This window comes from Bufo gargarizans, chromosome 5 (assembly GCF_014858855.1).
Source record: "Bufo gargarizans isolate SCDJY-AF-19 chromosome 5, ASM1485885v1, whole genome shotgun sequence".
Taxonomy (NCBI): Eukaryota; Metazoa; Chordata; class Amphibia; order Anura; family Bufonidae; genus Bufo; species Bufo gargarizans.
The window spans coordinates 83,786,451-83,810,860 of NC_058084.1; the positions used below are offsets into that span (position 1 = coordinate 83,786,451).

The following is a 24,410-nucleotide window of genomic DNA, read 5'->3' on the forward strand; positions in this document are numbered from 1 at the left end:
CCAAGAAATTTGCGTGGTGGAGACTCTAGCATTGCGCTCGAGCAAATGCGGTATTCGGCCAAATACCGCCATGTGCCGAGCATCGAGATGCTCAAGCTGAACTGGTGTTCAGCCGAGCATGCTTGATCATCACTACTGATAATTCATTGCATTAGCAGTTATGTTGTATTGTATACTACCAGGGAGTGTATTCAGTCTTTTCTAATTTTGTGATACAGTAGGTTGCAGAAAACTGAAAATCAATGAAAACTGAAAATCAATTCCATTCACCTAAATCCATGAGCTTGCAACCAAAAACCCCAGATGAATGGAACTAATTTTCAGTCACATAAATTTTCTGTCACGTGTAAAGGCACATTAATACTTTTCTCTTGAGATGTTACTCCACTTTCACCCCTTTAACCACCTCAGCCCCCCTAGCCTTAACCCCCTTAAATGACCAGACCACTTTTTACAATTCTGCACTACACTACTTCGGTTATACAACTTACCACCCAAATTAATTTTACCTCCTTTTCTTCTCACTAATAGATATTTAATTTGGTAGTATTTCATTGCTGCTGACATTTTAACTTTTTTTTATATTAATTAAAATTGAAATTTTTCACTTTCTGTTGTAAAATTTTTCAAATAAAACTACATTTCTATATACATTTTTCTCTAAATGTATTGTTCTACATGTCTTTGATAAAAAAAAAAATGCAATAAGTGTATATTTATTGGTTTGGGTAAAAGTTATAGCGCTTACAAACTATGGTACAAAAAAATAAATTTACGCACTTTGACTTTCTGAGCACCTGTCATGTTTCCTGAGGTTTTACAATGCCCAGACAGTAGAAACACCCCACAAATGACCCCATTTCGGAAAGTAGACACCCTATGGTATTCGCTGATGGGCATAGTGAGTTCATGGAAGTTTTTATTTTTTGCCACAAGTTAGCGGAAAATGATTATTAAAATTTTTTTTTCCTTACAAAGTCTCATATTCCACTAACTTGTGACAAAAAAAAAAATTTTACATGAACTCACCATACCCCTCACGGAATACCTTGGGGTGTCTTATTTCCAAAATGGGGTCACATGTGGGGTATTTATACTGCCCTTGCATTTTAGGGGCCCTAAAGCGTGAGAAGTAGTTTGGAATCCAAATGCGTAAAAATGCCCTGTGAAATCCTAAAAGTACTCATTGAAATTTGGGCCCCTTTGCGCACCTAGGCTGCAAAAAAGTGTCACACATGTGGTATCGCCGTACTCAGGAGAAGTAGGGCAATGTGTTTTGGGGTGTATTTCTACATATACCCATACTGTGTGTGTGAGAAATATCTCTGTAAATGACAACTTTTTACATTTTTTTTATACAAAGTTGTCAATTTACAGAGATATTTCTCCCACCCAGCATGGGTATATGTTAAAAAACACCCCAAACCATATTGCCCTACTTCTCCTGAGTACGGCGATACCACATGTGTGACACTTTTTTGCAGCCAAGATGCGCAAAGGGGCCCAAATTCCAGTGAGTACCTTTAGGATTTTTACAGGGCATTTTTACGCATTTGGATTCCGTGAGTTCATGTAAGATTTTATTTTTTGCCACACGTTAGTGGAATATGAGACTTTGTAAGAAAAAAAAAAAAAAAAACAATTTCCGCTAACTTGTGCCAAAAATAATAATCTTGAACTCGCCATGCCCTTCAAAAGTGATCTTTATAGCGCCGCAGCGATTTTACAGTGTTTTTGCAGTGATCAGAAAAAAATAATTTCTGTCACTGCGGTGGGGCGGACTGAACGCAAGTGTGCGCACAAGATCAGGCCTGATCGGGCGAACACTGCGTTTTTTGTAGAGCCTATAGAACATGTCCTATTCTTGTCCGCAATTACGGACAAGAAAAGGCATTTTCTATATAGTTCTGGCAATGTGCGGATCCGCAAAATGCGGAAAGCACATTGCCGGTGTCCGTGTTTTGCGGATCCACAAAACACATACGGACGTCTGAATGGAGCCTTACAGGGGGGTGATCAATGACAGGGGGGTGATCAGGGAGTCTATATGGGGTGATCAGGGATTAATAAGGGGTTAATAAGTGACGGGGGGGGGGTGTAGTGTGGTGCTTGGTGCTACTTATTACAGAACTGCCTGTGTCCTCTGGTGGTCGATCCAAGCAAAAGGGACCACCAGAGGACCAGGTAGCAGGTATATTAGACGCGGTTATCAAAACAGCGTCTAATATACCTTTTTGGGGTTTAAAAAATCGCATCTACAGCCTGCCAGCGAACGATCGCTGCTGGCAGGCTGTAGATCAACTTCTTAACTTCTCTCGGGAGATGACGCACCGATGCGTCTAGGAGGAATAACCCGGCCGCCCGCAGGACGCATCCCTGCGTTAGGCGGTCGGGAGGAGGTTAAAGGAGTAAGATTGCAACAATTTATATGAACTTCTAAAAAGTTGCAGTTGATAAATCTGGCTTAAAGGGGTTATGCAGGCAGGATTTATTGATGTAAACCTATAGTGTTGTTAATCAAACAACAACAACAAAATGCCCAAAATAATCAAAAATATAGTTCATTTTATTATAATAAATACATAACATATCATAATATACATAAAAATAAAGATAACAGGGAAAGAACCAGCAGAAAGGCACATGCCATAATCCACTGGCCTATGCCGCTATCACCCACCAAGAGATGTAAAACATGTCGGGTACACAGGTTGTACATACATAAAAATATAATACAGTCGCAGAAAATGATATCAAGGATAATATAGCTCAATATATGACATTAAATTATCATCTAAATAAATAACTGTTCCAAAGAGGACACAGCTCTAAAGTGAGACCTATCACTCAGTTAGGGTGATAGAAATGATAGAAACAATAGCCAAAAACTGAGATTCAGCAGAGACTAAGTATAGCGACAAGAGAGAGGATTAATCCCTCAAAGAATCACCAGTTAGAGGGTGAACTGAGCCAAATGGAAAATCATAATCAAATCAATGTTTACCACAAGACATGATGGGGGGTGAAAACAGCAGCACAGGTCAGGATAGGAACCTCGACACCCGTTTCGCCTCAGCTTCGTCGGGAGGTAAGGATTTATTGATGACCTGTCCTCAGGATAGGTCATCAATATCTGATCTGCCGGGGTCCCACACCAAGCACAAACGTCGATCAGCTGTTTGGGCGGGCTGGCCAACCCGTCTCCTTTATCATTTTGTATGCCTGTTTTAGGCATAGAAAAATCTAAAGGGAGGAAGCTGACGTAGATTTAGGCGGGTGGTGGATACGCCTCAGATATGTAAAGAACTGGTGCGCAGGGTTATTAAGACCAGCGTCTTAATAAATGATCCCAAATACATTTTCTATTTACATACCACAGAAAATCTTTTCCAATCCCCTTTTTCCACAGTGAATTGTGGGGAGGACCAAAAGTAAAAAGGGAGGAGGAATTAAATAAATAGAAGCTTTGCAACCCATACACTATGTTTAATATGTCCCTCTGACCTCATCTGGGACAAACCTTATCCAGGGATTTCCAGACGGATAAAATTGTGAACATGGCCTTGCTGTAAAAAACACGCATTTTGTCTAATAGGTCGGAACTCTGTTAGACATCCAGAATCAGCGGATCAGTAGTTTAGCGCATTTTAGCGCTCTATCACCCCATCGGCATACTTAGTGGTTATAACAAGAGATATATCCTCCAATAAACATGGACTCTTTAAGATCTGCACTCCCCAGCCAACCTCGAGAAATCCTAACTCTCCTCATTGAGTATGCTACGGTAATACACAGTCCACCTCAATTCCATGCCTATTAAGGAGAAATAACCAGGGCTGACTCCAGGGTTATGTAGGACCTTGAATGAAGTAAGTAAACCTTTAGGACTGGTTGATCATTTAAAGGTGAAATTAGAGTCATGTGTTTTCAATCATTGGGATGGCAATCAGGTGTGTGTGCGTGACCTTTTTTATTTAAAGAACAGGGATATATCAAATCTGTTTGTAGTTGTATGCCAGCTCACCTGATAATAGTCATTGACCCCCAGTGCACGGAGCAAGTCAGGTAAGACCTTTGGTAATAGAAATAGAAGAAATAAACGTAGTTCCAGTACTTCAGTTTCGTTGTGTTGCCTTCTTTTTTATTATGGTGATCAATTTACAACATGTAGAAAAAAAACTTATATGCCCATATATAAAATTCACGTCTTACAAAAAGGATTTGAAGCTATTATACTCATTTAAACCACCTGGAACCACTGTATCCAGCACAGTGATCAACTTAGTCTCCTTTCGTAGTAACGCTTTTTTTGCGTCACCACCCCGCACCCCCAACCTCACTCTGTCAATCCCTCTTACCCTCAGGACACTGGGATCACTATTGTGGCACTTGAGGAAGTGCCGTGGAACAGATTGTAATTCCTCCACGTCCTGGTCTTCACATTGTGAGGCTGCGCGGATTTTGCTGGTGTGTTCTAGTATCCGAGTTTTCAAGGCTCTAGTTGTCATGCCAATATAAATCAATCGGCATGGGCAATTGAGCCAATATACAACTCTCTCTGTGGTACAGGTTATATAGTGAACGATCTTGAACTCCGTGTCCCCGGAGGCGTCATAGAAAGTGGTGGAACGTTTCATGTATGTACATGCAGCACATTTGCCACAGGCTCTCGAGTCCCACGGCGGACCCTTACTCCCAAAGATCCTCTTGGGAATATCTGCTACATAGTGACTTCTCGTCAAGATGTCTTTTAACATTCTAGACCTTCTCCAAGTAATTTGGGGATAGTTGGGTAAGGAGGACCGCAGATCCCTATCAGTCATCAACACTGACCAATGCCTCTTCATTATCTCCTGCATTGTGCGCCATTCGCTGTTAAAAGGAGTAAAGAATCTTACTGAGCCATCCATTGATTTTTCAAATAGCTTTTTTTCTAGACAGTAGGGCATCTCTCGTCCTGGTTTTGGCCATCTCATAGCCCTTCTTCACCACCCCCATCTGATACCCCCTGTCAAGAAAACGTTTCGTAAGATCCGAGGATTGTTGTTCAAACCTCACATCCTCTGAACATATGCGCCTCATCCTCATAAATTGGCCCTTCGGTATGGCCTGTATTACCTTAGGATAGTGTGATGAGGTTGCATTATTCACCGATGTCGGCTTCCTATGTACATCAGTTGCTACCGCCCCCCTATTCTCCTTTTTAATCATTATATCAAGGAAGTCTACTTCAATTCGACTGTACTTCCAGGTGAGCTTGATGTTGAACTCATTGAGATTGAGGGCGGCCAGGAGGTCATCCAACTGCGACGTGGAGCCCTGCCAGATGAAAAACACGTATTTGATATACATATATAATTGTGGGCTAATAAAAATTCCAATAATTTTAAAATCAGTTCAACAAGATCATCGTCCAGATTCATCATTGAAAGAAAATATCTGGACGCCCTCAAGCCCTGGTTGTGGACTCGTGGCATATCAACGTGTACAGGGACTCCACGTCGCAGGTGACCAGAAGCATATTGTCCTCCAGACACAATCCATCCAATCGCCTTAACATATCAGACGTATCTTGCACAAATGATGGCAGAGTCTCCACGCAGCCCTTAAGGTAAAAATCTATAAACCTCCTAATATTGGCACACAATCCACCAATCCCCGAGACGATAGGTCGTCCCGGTGGATTGGTGGCGTTCTTGTGTACCTTGGGCAACAAATATAACATGGGGCTGACTGGAGACTCCACCATCAAACCCTCCATCATTTTGGAGCTAATGACATTGTTAGTCACTGCCTCATGTAGAGCAGCATATATAATTCCGCCTGGTATTTAACAGAGGGGTTGCCTTCTAGGCGCATATAGCATGATTAATCATTCAGTTGACTGAAGACTTCCTGCTCGTACAGCTGCACCGGCCAGATCACGACATTACCCCCCTTGTCCGCCTGTTTAATAACTACCTCTTTGAGAAATTTTAACTCCCTCAATGCCATCCTTTGTGGTGGGGTCAGGTTATCTCTATATTTTTTAGATGAAATTTTCTTAAAGTCTTCCTTCACCAGTTTAGTGAATATATCCACTACTGGACAAAGTGACCTAGGGGGGAATGTCTGTGATCTCCGATGCAGGTGCACGGGAGTAAGCGTCGAGGCTGGCTCTCTTGTTCCTCTAAGAGGGACATCAGATCCTGACACGCCTGCTGTTCAGTGACATTCACAGGTACTGATTTGTCATCTTTCTAATTGAAGTGCTTCTTCAACAGTAATTTACGGGAAAAGAGTTCCAGATCTTTCACTGCCTCAAAGAAATCTAATTTCCCCACAGGGGAAAAGGACAAACCTTTTTGTAACACCTGTATTTGGGGAACACTACTTTTGGTGCTAAACAAGTCTGGGTTTTTCCCTCCAAAACATGGTCTTCTTTAAACCCTATGGCAGCTGTGGAAAAAAACTGCTTATCAATCAAAGCTCTAACAGTCTCTCAGTATTCATTAATCCTTTCCACAGAGCCATGTAAATACAGTGATAAGGAACAGGATATATATCATAACATATAAAATGCAGGTACACAGTATTAAACAGTATAAGTTAACTCTTTCAAAAGAAATTAAGAAGTTTTAACTTTGCATAGGGGATATAGGCAAATGTCCACAAATGTCCAAATGTGAAAGTACTCCCTGCTCTAGGGCACTACATACAGCCACAAAATTAGATATTTTTAAAAGCTTCCTAAACTCTCATTGTGAGAGATACCTTAAGAGAATAAGAGGGTCAGGAACAAAAAAAAAAAACGCAATGTAGATGAATAGAAATGTAATGGATTTAAATGACTAAAACATGAATATAGCGAAGAAGCGCTAAAAAAACTACAGGGAGAAAAATAGAATATGTAAAAGACAGATAAAGGCAGTCAACCTGCAGACATAGAGCATCCTTGACAAAGAGAATAAAACTAATCTTAAAATGTTATGGAAATTTGTATATAGAGATGGCTCACTTCTTGAACAATGATTGAAATGGGTGCACCTACAAGGAAGATTACACCCAATCTTCAGAAAAATAAAATTATATATAAAGGAGTAGTAGGGCTCACCTACACCTGGATACACATAGGAGATTTGATATATCATTTATTTAAACATATATGTATAATAACACGTAAAATTTAATTAAACATATATTCGCATGCTATAACTTCACATATAAAATAAATAAAATCGATAAATTGCACACTGTAACACACTCTGTGTTGTGTAGTCCTGAAAAAGAAGGATAAATCCTTCCAGCTATGTTTTTGTCCGTAATGTGATGCTCACATAGCAAGTCTGAAATATTCAGCTCTTTGACATAGTTCGTAATTCTCAGGAAATACGGAGCAGAGTTCACAGAATAATTTCAATGTAATCGGATAGAGGTAAGTGATTTTGTCACTTATATTCCTTTTGTTTGGTTAGTGTCCCAGAGCTCACTTTCTAGCCACTGAGCCACTGAGGAAGGAGTCGTAGCCAACTCCGAAACGCGTTTGGTGAAAGAGGATCCCATGAAACTGAATATACAACCGGAATATTGAAGCGCTTGAAGCCAACTGTAAGGAGAGGGATCGGTATCAAATATAATTGGCAGGAGAAATCTAAGACTGATCGCCGTAGTAAAAACCAGCCTGTTGCTTGATTTGAGCACCTGGCAGCAACTTCCACCTAAAAATTTTCAACTACAGCACTCCTACAATTGATGACCGACGATCCCTGGATCCACACTCTGGAAGCTACATCACTGCCCGCAAGCGGAACACACGTGGGACGCCACGCTAACCGCAATAGTAGAAAAATCACACGTGAGCGCCAAACTTCTAATCTAATATCATATATGATGGAGAATAAATGTGATGCACATATAAGTGATATATATAAGATAATAGCAGATGGATAGATAAATACCCCTCTAGATAAGCGAACAAAACAGACGGATATAGTATTGTTATCGTTGATTCTTAATAGTATTGATACCTGATTGCATTCACTACAATTAGATATAATTAAAACTGGCCAAAACCCCGAAATCTGGATATTTCCCAATAGAAAAAATGTCTCAAATAGAGGTCAAAGGAGAATAAATATATATACTGTATATAAAAAATAAATATGTAAAACAAGTAGCAAGAGCAAAGAACTTTTCCACTCACTTCACAAGGGGGGTCACCTCCAGGATAAACTCAAGACACCTGGGGTGATTCCCCCTGATCCGAGATCGTTCGTAGAATGGTAGAGATCCAGGTAAGTGGACCAAATCTGCAGTGAAGATGGAAGCAGCAGCCGGATCCTTAACTTCATGAAATCTCTCTTTATTGGAAATAAAACATTAGAACATGTTTTATTTCCAATAAAGAGAGATTTCATGAAGTTAAGGATCCGGCTGCTGCTTCCATCTTCACTGCAGATTTGGTCCACTTACCTGGATCTCTACCATTCTACGAACGATCTCGGATCAGGGGGAATCACCCCAGGTGTCTTGAGTTTATCCTGGAGGTGACCCCCCTTGTGAAGTGAGTGGAAAAGTTCTTTGCTCTTACTACTTGTTTTTACGTATTTGTTTTATATATATATATATATATATATATATATATATATATATATTTATTCTCCTTTGACCTCTATTTGAGACATTTCTTCTATTGGGAAATGTCCAGATTTCGGGGTTTTGGCCAGTTTTAATTATATCTAATTATAGTGAATGCAATCTGGTATCAATACCATTAAGAATCAACGATAACAATACTATATCCGTCTGTTTTGTTCGCTTATCTAGAGGGGTATTTATCTATCCATCTACTATTATCTTATATATATCACTTATATGTGCATCACATTTATTCTCCGTCATATATGATATTAGATTAGAAGTTTGGCGCTCACCCTCTCCTTCCCGGTGTCGTTTCTACCACTTCACTGGTTACGGATTCTTGTTTTTCTCTGTTCTATTTCATTGACTTAGTGTTAAACTTCGTTTACACTGATTTGAGCAGCCTACTTCTCCTTAGTGATTCTATATTCCTTTCTTCACATCACTACAGTCCTGTTGGCGCCCTTTTTTCACCTCTTCAGGGGCATTCAGTTGATCCCTAGATAGAGTTGGGATAACCTTGTTTCTTTTTTATGTTTCTGATAGAGGGCGGGTGCCGGGTATGTGATACCGCTGCCAATACCCGCTGCCTACACTTAAATTAATGTATTAATTATATTCATTTGTGGCGCAGTGTGGCCCCCAACCCCCCCCCCCAGTATTAAAACTATTATAATCATTGGTGGCGCAGTGGCCACATGCACCCCCCCCATTGTTATATTTATTGGTGGCAGTGGCAGCTTCTGATCAGAGCCCCAGCAGTGTAATCGCGGGGCTCCGATCCGTTACCATGGCAGCCAGGACGCTACTGAAGCCCTGGCTGCCATGGTAAGCTCCTGCTGCTGTGTGCACTATGCACAGGGAGAGTGTGAAGTCCTATTCACCCTGATAGAGCTCTATTAGGGTGAATAGGACGAGGGATGAAAAGATCCAGGTTCTAGCCCCTAAGGGGGCTAATAGTTATTAAATAAAAAGTAAAAAAATATTAAGTTTAAATTACCTCCTTTCCCAATTTTTTATATAAAATATATAAACAATAAATAAATAAACATATTACATATCGCCACGCCCAAAAAAGTGCGAACAATTAAAATATTAAAAAAATCTCCTATGTGGTGAACGCCATTTTTATGACACCTTCTCACCCCAAAAAAATAGGATTGGACTGTTCAATTATGGGCCGTACGTTCCATAAAATGCGGAATGCACACTGCTTTTTTGGTGTTTTATTTTTTTAGCGTGTTACCAAATGGTATCGAGTATCGCAATACTTTTTTATGGTATCGAAATCGAATCAAAATTTTGCTATCACAAAAACCCTAGTGGGGATAGTTTATTTTAACCTATTCTGTGTCACGTATAGAAGAATATCTGATTGAAAAGCCCTTAAAAAATTAACTCCTTAAAGGGTTTGTATACACTAATTTCTGAGACTGGCAGGACCTTTGCTGTGATCATACTTACCTGATCCCCGGTGCTGGGTCCTGGCTCGTATGCTCCCCAGCTTCCGTTGCTTGTCTTGAGTCCCTTCATGAAAATGTCCTGTTTGACGCCGTTACAGCTAATAACTGACCACTGCTTCCCTTGCATTATGTTAAGGTCATGTGATGCAAGGGGTGCAGATCTCCACTGTGGCCAGTGATTGGCTGCAGTGGCATCAAGATAAAAGTTTTCATGGAGAAACCCAAGACAAGCAGCGAATGAGCCAAGGCCCAGCACCTAGGGATCAAGGAAGCATGATCTGCAACGTGAATCTGGCTAGTCTGAGAGTTCATAGAAATTAGTACACAATCCCTCAAGAGCCTCAAGTGTGATGGGGTTAGAAGAATGAATCAAAAGGAGAGACAAATGGGCATCTACACAAGGTAAGAAACGTCTTTGTTTTAATGTTATACCATAATTATATGCATTTTAAATTTGGCGACTAAAAATTTCATTTGGCTCCTAAATTTTTCAGGTTAGAAGCCAATGGCTCCTTGATATTTTTTTAGTCTGGAGCACTGAGTGTGGTACCTCAGGGGTCGGTATTGGGTCCTATTCTCTTATTTATTAATGATCTTGTAGAAGGCTTGCACAGTAAATGATCAGTTTTTGCAGATAACAGTACGTACTAAGTGGTAAAACCTTGGGTAAGGCCTCATGCACACGACCGTTGTGTGTTTTGCGGTCCGCAAATTGCGGATCAGCAAAAAGCGGATGGTGTCCGTGTGCATTCTGCAGTTTGCGGAACGGCACGGACAGCCATTGATATAACTGCCTATTCTTGTCCGCAATGCGGACAAGAATAGGACATGTTATATTTTTTTGCGGACCACGGAACGAAGCAACGGATGCGGACAGCACACGGAGTGCTGTCTGCATCTTCTGCGGCCCCTTTGAAATGAATGGGTCCGCATCCGAGCTGCAAAAACTGCGTGTGCATGAGGCCTAACACTGACATGGAAAAAGACCTAGGAATTTTTGTGAACAGCAAACTAAGCTGTAAAAACCAGTGTCAGGCAGCTGCTGCCAAGGCCAATAAGATAATGGGTTGCATCAGAAGGAGCATAGATGCTCGTGATGAGAACATAGTCCTACCACTTTACACATCACTAGTCAGACCACACATGGAGCACTGTGTACAGTTCTGGGCTCCTGTGAACAAGGCAGACATAGCAGAGCTGGAGAGGGTTCAGAGGAGGGCAACTAAAGTAATAACTGGAATGGGGCAACTACAGTACCCTGAAAAAATATAAAAAATTTTGGTTATTTAGTTTAGAAAAAATACTAAATGCTTTCACAGTAATTGGATGTGTTTCCATAACCTTTTTTGGGCTCCTAAACTGGAAAAAATACACTTCCTTCCTGTGTTGTCTGTATAGGCAGTATAGCAGGGTGGTGTACTTTATGGCTTCTAAAATAAATCTGGACGGGAGTAAATTGACAAGTATGCCATCCGTCTTTTTTTGCGGATCCATTGTAACAATGCCTAAAACGGACAAGAATTGGACATGTTCTATTTTTTTGGGCGGTGCTATGAAATGGACATACTGATGCGGACAGCACACGATGTGCTGTCCGCATTTTTTGCGGACCCAATGAAATGAATGGGTCCGCATCCTATCCGCAAAAAAACGGAACGGACACTGAAACAAACAACGTTCGTGTGCATGTACCCTAACTGTCATAGATTTTTATAGTCTCTAGGAAAAATAGATTAGCTCGCTCCGTCCCAGGGCCTGAGGCTCCATGACCACCCAAATGACACCACATTACACAATGACAGTGCGGGAGCAGGAAAGCTATGTTCACACTAGCAGAGCACAGTGGGGACAGGAGCAGAGCCTCGACGCTGATAAGCCAACCATAAGATTCATACTCTGCTACTCTACAATGTAGGGGCTAGCAAACCTCCTACTGACATGCAGTGAAAGATGTTATGGGAAGGCACTCAGCAAAGAGATGATATTTTATGAGCCAGCAGGGGGGTGCTGTGCACCTGGAACAACTCATGGAACCTCCTGGTATGTTTTCTATAGATGTAGGAATCAGTCCATTAGTGCTCAAGGTAGTGAGTCAACTGGGCCATGAAAAATCCTTTGCACAGACACCTACTGTATATATACGCTATTGGACTGTAAGTATTTTACAGAAATTCAGTTACACAGAAGGGCACTAAAATGACAATGAATGATAAATAGGAACTAATTCTGTGCCCATTTCCCATGTAATGCCTTACCTGCTGACTATAGACATGGCAGAGAATGGGGGGGGGGGGGGGGGTTACACTTAACATTTCAGGGCCTACGGTCCACCCTCCGTTTAATGATGAGTTGACTCATTAACTTAGTGACTGCTCAATTACAAGATAGTCAGAAACCCAAGATGTTTCTTGCAATTGATAAGCAGACTACCCAAAAAGACAAAGGGGAAGATTTAAGCTAATTGTGAGATAATTTGTGCCAAAAATCTGACACATGTGCATTGAACCACATTTATTATGTTTTAAGTGCTTTTTGCTCCCCACACAAGGGAGCGTGACTTAGTAGTAAAAGTGTGTGGCTTTACGGTAAAGGAGCATGGCTTACGATGTGCCAACATGGGCAAAAATTGAGCAAAATTCTGGTGCAAAGTAAGCCAAACAATTGGGGGGTGTAAAGTTATACCAACGTGTCAAACATGCGCCAAATGTATTATTCAGCATCAACCAGTTGATACATGTGTAGTCTAAATCCAAGAAGGCCAAAGATCCAGTGGTCATGAGTAAAGGCTTGAATTGTCTTCGGTAGCCCGAAACGCGTAGACAAGACTTTTTGTAACTGGATGTGTTTTGACCGCAAGCAAAAATAAAAGATTTCCTTTACTGAAGTGGAGCTGGATCTTTGGACTTCTTGGATTTGTGTTTGCCCGATTCCTGTCATGGGCTTTCCGTGCTCACAGGTGAAGGTGGGGCAGGTGAGAGCTGCTGAACTTTGCTTTTCACATTTGTAGTCTAAGTTTACATTGTCTAAAGATTACACAGGATTAGTAAATCTGCCTAAAAGTTAATTAGAACTAAGGATTGATATATTTTTTATGCATAGTTCTCCAATTTAGTAGGTGCTAAAACTCTTCTCTTACTGTTTTTCAGAAATGCATCAAGGACCCACCCAAGCTTGAAAAAGATGTTCACCCAGTCATCCAATGAGTCTGTAAAGAATGCATCCCAGTCGTTCACAGGCCTGGATCTCCTATTTGATATGAAGCCTCTGTTCATTCCTTTGTATGCGTTGTTGGTGACCGTGGCTTGCCTAGGAAACAGTGTTCTAATCCTTCTTATTGCCTTCACCAAGAAACTTCACAATACTACCAATTTCCTTATTGGGAACCTAGCGGCAGCAGATCTGGTCATGTGCATTTTCTGCGTGCCACTGACAGCCTCCTATGCTTTCGAAGTCCAGGGTTGGCTGTTTGGAGAGTTTATGTGCCATTTTGTCACTTTAATGCAAGCTGCAACTGTTTTTGTATCTGTGTTATCACTGACTGCTATTTCCGTAGATCGATATGTGGTAGTTGTTTATCCTATCCGAAGAAGAATAGGCTGTAAATCATGCATTTATATCGTGACAGTCATCTGGATGGTCTCCATTGGAGTCTCTTTACCAACATCCATGCATACTCATTACCTGGATCTCAAGAAAGTTGGCCATAACATGATCATTTGTGAGGAGTTTTGGAAACACCAAGAAAAACAAAGGCTTCTCTATTCCTGCACTATGTTGCTCTTGTCTTACATGCTTCCACTTTCTGCTGTTACAGTTTCCTACTGTGCCATTGCCTACCACCTTAGAAGGAGGAACGTCCCAGGGGCAGCAACCCAAAACCAAGATAAATGGTCTAAAAAGAAGCAGAAGACTTTCCGTATGCTCCTTATTTCCGTCATGGCTTTTGCCATATGTTGGCTGCCTCTTCAGGTGGTCAACCTTATCCGGGATATTGATGAAGAGTTTACTATTTTGGATAAGGATTATATTAATGTAATTCAAGTTACATGCCATCTTATTGCGATGAGCTCTGCATGCTACAACCCTTTCATTTATGCTTCTTTGCATGACAAATTTCGCTTTCACCTTCGAAATTACTTCTATCACCATAAGAAGAGAGCCAGGACAATGTCAAGCAAGAACTCAAGACTCAACACTTGCTCTACATTAGCTGATGTCCCCATGGCACTGCCGGACAAGATGGCCCTCCAGGGGAGATTCTCTTTTAACTAGAAGTTTAATGTATTTTCATGAATGTATTACCGTACAGTGAGAAGTCTAATTACTGCTTAAATATGCTTTGTGTGTTCAGACTCAACAGTTCACATCTTACCTTCATCACCTGTACATAATTATGGGTTTAGATTCTCAAAATATTTAAAATAGTTTAATAAGATCATTATTCAATTAAAATGAGTAGTTTTTAACCAATAGATTTTACTCAGGGACTATAAAAATCCATTGTCCGTTGACTAAGAATTATTATGTTATATTTATATTATTATAAGACAGACTTATGTATATCTTACATGTATACAAAAATACTGATTAGCCTTAACATGACAGAATTTATCGTGATGGAAGCAGATAAAAATCGTCAAGTGCAAGGATCTAAGCAACGTTTACCAGATTGTGAGGGATAGATGACCGAATCCAAAGGATTCTGGCAGGACTTATGGGGGGGTATGCAATGGTTAGTAATACCAAACGTGAACCAAAGAATGTCAACAGGTGAACTGGTTAGAGGGTCACAGGTGCCCAAGCATATTGATGCACACAGGATGTGCTTAACAATAAATCCAATTCATGGAGGCTCCACCTCAAAACTTACAGGGTTTAAAGAAGATCTGTCACCTCCCCTGACAAGTCTGTTGTAGTAACTATTTGCATTCCCCATGTAATAACAATTCTCGAGCATCTATTCTTATGATGTTCCATGCCTTTATTATTCCTTTTAAGTCCTCTTTAAAATAATTAGCCGTTAACACCTTTGAAGAAGATACCACGAGACACCTTCATGGATCTTGAGACTTCATGCTTCAACGGATCAGAGCTGTTATGGTAACATGACGGAGGTTTACACAATTTTAGGCAGGTGGTATATATGTTATGGCTGATAGCTGTAGTATAGATTTAATATTTGGTAATATACATATGAGTGTTGTGTTTGTGGGTCAGAATTGTGCTCACTTAAAGTGTAAGTGTCATTCTTTTTTTTATTTGTGTAATATATAGGGGCAGTGATACTGACCAATTTTGTAATATACTTTAATTACTGAAATCGTACATTTCTATTAGAAAAATAGCTCTAAAGAGGCCCATTATGAGCCTTAGCAATGCTCCTCTGTCTTCTGTTTACATAACTGTAGAGTCTTGCTCAACACTGAGTAAACAGAAAACAGAGGAGCGTCGCTAAGGCTCAAAATGTTCTGTTAAGAAGTTGGAGAATATATACTGAGACGCATTATGAAAATGAATAGTAAAAACTGTGCACTTTCTTGTAAGATACCAGTTTCTTGTAAAGGAATTGTCTAATCACAACATCTTTTAGATTAAAGCTGGCTGGTGATCAGCTGACAGATGGTATAGTGGGTGGTACATTTATAATGTAGTAATATATTGGCAGCGAATGTGATAGATGGTTGAGTCAGAGCTGAGGTCCTGAGAAGGGGCCGCTATATAGTATGCAAGTATATCTTCTTTAAGAACATTATAATGAAGTCTTGATGCTTAAACCTCCATGTTAATGTTGCATATACAGTACAGACCAAAAGTTTGGACACACCTTCTCATTCAAAGAGTTTTCTTTATTTTCATGACTATGAAAATTGTAGATTCACACTGAAGGCATCAAAACTATGAATTAACACATGTGGAATTATATACATAACAAAAAAGTGTGAAACAACTGAAAATATGTCATATTCTAGGTTCTTCAAAGTAGCCACCTTTTGCTTTGATTACTGCTTTGCACACTCTTGGCATTCTCTTGTTGAGCTTCAATAGGTAGTCACCTGAAATGGTTTTCACTTCACAGGTGTGCCCTGTCAGGTTTAATAAGTGGGATTTCTTGCCTTATAAATGGGGTTGGGAGTCTGGGACCATCAGTTGCATTGTGGAGAAGTCAGGTGGATACACAGCTGATAGTCCTACTGAATAGACTGTTAGAATTTGTATTATGGCAAGAAAAAAGCAGCTAAGTAAAGAAAAACGAGTGGCCATCATTACTTTAAGAAATTAAGGTCAGTCAGTCCGAAAAATTGGGAAAACTTTGAAAGTGTCCCCAAGTGCAGTCACAAAAACCATCAAGCGCTACAAAGAAACTGGCTCACATGCGGACCGCCCCAGGAAAGGAAGACCAAGCGTCACCTCTGCTGCGGAGGATAAGTTCATCCGAGTCACCAGCCTCAGAAATCGCAGGTTAACAGCAGCTCAGATTAGAGACCAGGTCAATGCCACACAGAGTTCTAGCAGCAGACACATCTCTAGAACAACTGTAGGAGACTGTGTGAATCAGGCCTTCATGGTAGAATATCTGCTAGGAAACCACTGCTAAGGACAGGCAACAAGCAGAAGAGACTTGTTTGGGCTAAAGAACACAAGGAATGGACATTAGACCAGTGGAAATCTGTGCTTTGGTCTGATGAGTCCAAATTTAAGATCTTTGGTTCCAACCACCGTGTCTTTGTGCGACGCTGAAATGGTGAACGGATGGACTCTACATGCCTGGTTTCCACCGTTAAGCATGGAGGAGGAGGTGTGACGGTGTGGGGGTGCTTTGCTGGTGACACTGTTGGGGATTTATTCAAAATTGAAGGCATACTGAACCAGCATGGCTACCACAGCATCTTGCAGCAGCATGCTATTCCATCCGGTTTGCGTTTAGTTGGACCATCATTTATTTTTCAACAGGACAATGACCCCAAACACACCTCCAGGCTGTGTAAGGGCTATTTGACCATGAAGGAGAGTGATGGGGTACAGTCACCGGACCTGAACCCAATCGAGATGGTTTGGGGTGAGCTGGACCGCAGAGTGAAGGCAAAAGGGCCAACAAGTGCTAAGCATTTCTAGGAACTCCTTCAAGACTGTTGGAAGACCATTTCAGGTGACTACCTCTTGAAGCTCGCCAAGAGTGTGCAAAGCAGTAATCAAAGCAAAAGGTGGTTACTTTGAAGAACCTAGAATATGACATATTTTCAGTTGTTTCACACTTTTTTGTTATGTATATAATTCCACGTGTTAATTCATAGTTTTGATGTCTTCAGTGTGAATCTACAATTTTCATAGTCATGAAAATAAAGAAAACTCTTTGAATGAGAAGGTGTGTCCAAACTTTTGGTCTGTACTGTATTTCAAAAAGGTATACACAAGGAAACAAGTAAGTCTACGGTAAACACTGTTTACAGTGCCAGCAGAGGGTTTTTTCATTTATTTTATTATTTTCTTCACTCCCTCCTTCTGCCAACAGGGTGACCTTGGGGTGGAGGGGGAAGGCGGGGGGGTCTTATTAGGACTTACTGTGTATCTGCTGCCCGTTCTGCTTAAAACTCCATATCTGAAAGACCTGCAATGACATTATAGTCATGTGATCTTTTCAACAGTGAAAGTGGTGGTAGGACCTGTGATGATGTCACCATCATGTGATCAGTGCAGAAAAAGGCAGCGCTCAGCAGTGGAGAGAAGTCGGAAGAGAACTGTGATGCCATGGAATGAATATGAGTGCCAGAGAAATGCTGGGAGATGTGGTTCTCCCTTATTAAAACCTTTTACCTTCTGAGTGGAAGGGAAATATGTTATGTAACTTGGACTGTATGTCAGAAGGGCTGAAGGGAGAGGGGTGTTATTTACATGGGACTGTATGTTACCGAACATTGGGGGAGATGACTTGTGTTATTTACATGGGACTGGATATTATAGAAGACTAGGGGGTAAGGGGTGATGTTATTTACATGGGACTATGTGTTGGAGGGGCTAAAGGAGGGGATTTAAGTTATTTACATGGGACTGTATGTTATAGAAGACTGTAAGGAAGATAAGTTATTTACATGGGACTGTATCATATAAAAGACTAGTGGGAAAGGACTGGTGTTATTTACATGGGACTGCATGGTGTAGAAGACTGGAGGGAGAGGAGTGAAGTTATTTACATGGGACTGTATGTTATAGAAGACTGTAAGAAAGATAGGTTATTTACATGGGACTGTATCATATAGAAGACTGGTGATAGAGGGCTGGTGTTATTTACATGGGATTGCATGGTATAAAAGACTGGAGGGAGAGTAGTAATGTTATTTACATGGGACTGCATGATATAGAAGACTGAAGGGAGAGTAGTGATGTTATTTACATGGGACTGCATGGTATAGGACACTGAAGGGAGAGGACAGGCATTATGATATATGGGTGCACTACAGAGAAGATTTTAACTCCAGGGGGTATGGCAGGAGGCATTATAATTATAGGGGGCAATGCAGGGAACATTATAAATACTGTGGGCAGTGGTGGGGACTTACTACTACTGAGGGCTCCATAGAAGTGGCTTATAAATTGGCCTTATTTCTATTAGGGGTGCGCTATAGGGGGGCCTTATTAGTAGTGATGGATGAACATCGGCCGGGACGAATTGCGAATCAAATGTTCGCAAACCACAAGTTTGCGGCGGGCCCCATTAACTTTAATGGCAGGCAAACCTGAAAAACCTTCAGGTCCTTTTTTCAGCCACCAAATACTTACTAGAAGTGCACAAATTGTCCCACAACATGGACAGTGACATACCAGAGGGGGATCAATGTAAAAAATTCCCACAAAAAATATGTATTTTAATCAGGGGCCATTTTTATGCATCATAAAGGGAAACTTTAAAAAATGTGCCCTGCTGGAGCCTAGAAATTTTTTATTTTAGGCCACGGGAGTACAGGCCCCAAACATTAGGCATTCACTGGACAGAAAACATCAAGTGATTATGTGGCTGGAGGTATATTAGACGGTCATTAGACATCAATTTTACTGCAGGCCAGTGGACTACAGGCCCCAAAAATGATGCATTCACCATACAGAAAAGATCAAGTGATTATGTGGCTGGAGATACATTAGAGGGTCATTGTATATCAATTTTACTACAGGCCAGTGGAGTACAGGCCCCAAATATTAGGCATTCACCGGACAGAAAACATCAAGAGATTATGTGGCTGTAGGTATATTAGACGGTCATTGGATATCAAATTTGCTGCAGGCCAGTACAAATACATGTAAAATACATATGTTTAAAAAAAAAATCTAAATTTGATTAAAAACATGGCTAACGAAAAAAACAAACTATGGTAATAGGTGAAATTCAATTAAACGTGGTCGTCACAGGAGTTGAATTCCTCCGAGATCCATGCCTCATTCATTTTAAGAAATGTGAGGTAGTCCACACTGTCGTGAGCTAGGCTAGTGCGCTTATCAGTCACGATCCCCCCTGCTGCGCTGAAAGTCCTTTCGGACAGGACACTCGACAAGGGGCAAGCCAAGAGTTTCATGGCAAATTGTGCCAGGTTTTGCCACAGGTCAAGCCTGCACACCCAGTAGTTCAGGGGTTCCCTGAGGCTGGATCTGGAGGGCGGCTGTTGATGGGTTGGCTGCAAGAATGATCTCATATCTGAAGTGACCAACACATCTTTAAATCGCTCTCTTCTTGCATGCGCGGTAGGATTGGTACCCGCAACTGTTTCTCTGTGGGTGGAAATTCCTCTGCCAGCACCCGCAACAGCAGAATGCAGCATCTCTCGAAGCAAGGCCTGGAAATGCTGTATTCTGACAGGCCTCTGTGATGCTGGTAACATGTCCACCATTTTGTGTTTGTAATGGGGGTCTAAGTACGTTGCCACCCAGTACTGGTCCTTACCCTTTATGCTTTTTATATGGGGGTCCCTCTTCAAACACTGGAGCATGAAGACCCCCATTTGCACTAAATTGGAAGCGGTGGAGCGGCCTTGCTCCTGCTCCTCGCCCAGGAGAATGTTGTCCTCGGTCTCCTCCCTACATCCACGGAAAACACCAGGGATCCCAGAAAAGTTTAAAGCCTGCTCTTCTTGCTCCTCCTGCTCCTCCCCCAGGCACCATCCTCCTCTGACTCCTCTTCAGACTCCTGCTGACTTGCCTCAGATGGAGTAGCCCCCCTGAAAATGTATTCAGCATTGCGACTTCCTAATCTTCCTGCTCCTGTTTCTCGACGGCTTGATCAATGACACGACGCAATGCACGCTCCAGAAAGAAGGCGTAAGGTATGATGTCACTGATGGCGCCCTGGCTGCGAATGACCAGTTTGGTGATCTCATCAAATGGCTAGAGAAGTCTGCATGCGTCGCGCATGAGCAGCCACTGGCGTGGTGAGAAAAAAAAAAGCTCCCTAGAACCTGTCCTGCTGAAGAGTTTGTACAGGTAGTTGTTAACGGCACGTGTCTGCTGGAGCATATACATATCAAGCATATACAAGGTTGAGTTCCAGCGAGTCAGGCAGTCACAAATCAGACGTCTGATGGGCAAGTGGTGTCGCCGCTAAACGTCATCAAGGCGAGCCATGGGCGTGTAAGATCTTCTAAAATTGCCAGGGATTTTCCTGGCCTGCCACAAGACGTCCTGTACCCTGGGGTATTTGGCAACGAATCGCTGCACGACTAAGTTCAGGAGGTGTGCCAGGACATGTGTCAGTTTGCCCTGTTTCAGGGCGCTCAGCAGATTGGCACCATTGTCGCACACCACTTTACCAACTGTCAAATTTAGCAGGGTTAGCCACTGATCACTGTGACTACAGAGCTGAAAGGAGTGCAGGACCGGTGTGGGTCTTGGCTTCCAGGCACAACAGCTGCAGCACAGCATGGCAATGTCTCACCTGGCACGTCAAATAGGTTCTGGGGAGCTGGGGGGTTGCAGCGGAAGAGGTGGTAGCAGTGGAAAAGGAGGAGTCAGCCGAGGAGGAGACAGAGGATGGAGTAGGAGGAGGAGAAGAAGAGGCAGGCCTGCATGCAATCCGTGGCGATAACACCAAATCCATACGGGTGCCATGGGTTGCATGCTTGACAGCAGTCAGAAGGTTCACCAAGTGGGCAGTAAAAGTTATGTACCTTCCCGTGTTTGCTAGACCACGTGTCTGTGGTCAGATGTATCTTGGCACCGACACTGTGTGCCAGAGATATATTCACTTGCCGCTGAACATGCCCTGGGATGCCCTTCTGGGAGAAATATTTCCTTCCGGGGACCTTCCATTGCGATGTGCCAATGGCCACAAATTTTCTAAATGCCTCCAAGTCCACCAATTTATATGGCAGTAGTTGGTGGGCTAGCAGTTCCAACAAGCCGGCGGGCAGCCATTGGGCAAGAGGGTTATCCAGCATCAACTTTTTACGTTCGAACATTTGGGCCACGAAAGCGTGCCTTTTGCCAGATGAATGCGACGACGGCATGGTGGAAGGTGGAGTGGAGGACAAATAGGAGGAGAGAGGAGAAGGAGTAGAGGCAGAACGTGGAGCGCCGGGAGTGTGGCTTTGTGGGTTCTGACAGTGTTGCTCCCATTGGGCTTGGTGATGGGAGGCCAGGTGCCTTCTTAAGGCGGTCGTCCCAAGGTAAGTGTTGGGCTTACCATGACTTATGCGTTGACAGCACAGCCTGCAGATGGCAACACTATTGTCAGCAGCGGACAAGTTAAAAAAAGCCCACACTGCTGAGCCATGTGCCGGCGTCCTGGGAGCGCCAGATGTGACCGTGCATGGTGGATGGCTCGCTCCAGATACATTTGCAGTCTGCTTTTTGCCTCCAGAGTACTGCAAGTTCTGCCTGCTTCTCTTACTTCTACCTGCCTGCTGCTCTGTCTCTCCCTCTGAACTCCCCTCCTCTTTCTCTCTTGTGGGCACCCACGTGACGTCCATCGACACGTCATGATCGTCACCCTCACCACCACTGACATTAGAGATCTTAGAATAGGCAGCAACAGCGGGGACCTCCGTCCTTGGGCTGATCTGGGTACTGTCGTCAGACTGCTGGGTGGCGGCGGTTGCTACCTCCTCTTTCTCATCCGATGCCAAGAATGGCTGCATATTGGTAAGGCCTGGGAATGGATGGAAAAATAATTCCTCTGACTCGAGTGGAGGGGCTATGGTGGTGGTGTCTTTGGGGGTGGACACAGCAGAGTATGAGGATGGTGCAGAAGTGGAAGGCTGAGCGAGCCACTCAACCAACTCTGGTGCGTCCTTTGACGTAATCGCACGCACTTTCTCCAACTTCCCACTCAGGCTCCGGTCTGGTGCACCTGCCCGACCCCTACCATCCCTGTGGAATCGCCTGCCTCTTCCTCTGCCTGTCATTTTCAAAATGACCCTTTGACAAAGTCCCTATACAAGAGCAGTATTTGATGAAGCAAGTATATAGAACCCCTTAATGATTATTTTCTGTAAGAAGGTATATCAAACCCCTTAATCAGTTTTTTGGGGGGCAACAGGTATATCACACCCAAGTTGTTATAAACGCTCAGTTCAGAAGCCTGCATCTCTGATGGTATGGGGTTGCATGAGTGCGTGTGGCATGGGCAGCTTGCATGTCTGGAAAGGCACCATCAATGCAGAAAAATATATTCAGGTTCTAGAACAACATATGCTCCCATCCAGACGTCATCTCTTTCAGGGAAGACCCTGCATTTTTCAACAAGATAATGCCAGAACACATTCTGCATCAATCACAACATCATGGCTGCGTAGGAGAAGGATCCGGGTACTGAAATGGCGAGTCTGCAGTCCAGATCTTTCACCTATAGAGAACATTTGGCGCATCATAAAGAGGAAGGTGCAACAAAGAAGGCCCAAGACGATTGAACAGTTAGAGGTCTGTATTAGACAAGAATGGGAGAGCATTCCTATTTCTAAACTTGAGAAACTGGTCTCCTCGGTCCCCAGACGTCTGTTGAGTGTTGTAAGAAGAAGGGGAGATGCCACACAGTGGTGAAAATGGCCTTGTCCCAACTTTTTGGGGATTTGTTGACACCATGAAATTCTGATTCAACATATTTTTCCCTTAAAATGGTACATTTTCTCCGTTTAAACTTTTGTTCCATGATTTATGTTCTATTCTGAATAAAATATTAGAAGTTGGCACCTCCACATCATTGCATTCAGTTTTTATTCACGATTTGTATAGTGTCCCAACTTTTTTGGAATCCGGTCTGTAGATAAAAAGGCAGTTAGTTCAAAGAGGTTGTCCCTGAGTTAATATAAATCAATTCTTGTAGATAGTAAAAAGCAGTTCTTATTAGTAGTGGATCGATCCCCAAAATTTTTTTTTTATATTGATCACTGCTATTAAAAGCAAACAGAATGATATTGCAAATGGATCTTTTGCAGCTAGATCTTTCATATATCTGTTCCTCAATAGAGTGCTGGGTTATCATCTGGAAAGGAAATAGCACAGTGGTACATTACCGCTCTTCTGTGTTACTCCGGGTATCCAGGTAGTAGGCGGTGTTCTCTCTTTGTCCAGGTAGTTGGCAGCGTCCTCGCTCTGCACGTGGGTTTGTAGCGGTCTTGCCGTCGCGCGCTTTTCTCCTCCGGTGACGTCACTTTCGGGTAGTGAGAGATACTTCTGAAACGCGTATGGGAGAGAGCAGCCATAAGTCCCATATCTATACTGGCCAGTATATGGAAAATTTTGCGGTGAACACTAAGAAGACCCGATATTTCAAATAATCGCGCTCATCTCGAAAAATCCCACTCAGTGGAACACGTGGGACGCCGACCACCGAAGTATCTCTCACTACCCGGAAGTGACGTCACCGGAGGAGAAAAGCGCGCGACGGCAAGACCGCTACAAACCCACGTGCAGAGCGAGGATGCCGGCAACTACCTGGACAAAGAGAGAACGCCGCCTACTACCTGGACAAAGAGAGAAGGCCGCCTACTACCTGGACAAAGAGAGAAGGCCGCCTACTACCTGGATACCCGGAGTAACACAGAAGAGCGGTAATGTACCACTGTGCTATTTCCTTTCCAGGTGATAACCCAGCACTCTATTGAGGAACAGATATATGAAAGATCTAGCTGCAAAAGATCCATTTGCAATATCAATTCTTGTAGATAGTAAAAAGCTGTTCTTATTAGTAGTGGATCGATCCCCAAAAAATTGTTTTTATATTGATCACTGCTATTAAAAAAAATAGCTATAATTTTGCTACAAGAAGTGAGCCACCTAAACTACATTTTTTTTTTTATAGCAGTGATCAATATAAAAACAATTTTTTGGGGATCGATCCACTACTAATAA

General features: G+C 42.4%; 1 protein-coding gene across 1 annotated transcript in view; it reads left to right on the forward strand.

The window, feature by feature from the left end:
- LOC122939574 (prolactin-releasing peptide receptor-like) overlaps positions 1 to 14,539 on the forward strand; it is a 41,419-nt gene extending 26,880 nt beyond the window's left edge. Inside the window, exon 2 of the mRNA XM_044295665.1 lies at positions 13,229 to 14,539. Coding sequence (XP_044151600.1) covers positions 13,263 to 14,354 — 1,092 coding nt within the window. The 5' untranslated portion in view covers positions 13,229 to 13,262 and the 3' untranslated portion in view covers positions 14,355 to 14,539. The remainder of the gene's footprint in view (positions 1 to 13,228) is intronic.
- The last annotated feature ends 9,871 nt before the right edge of the window (positions 14,540 to 24,410 follow it).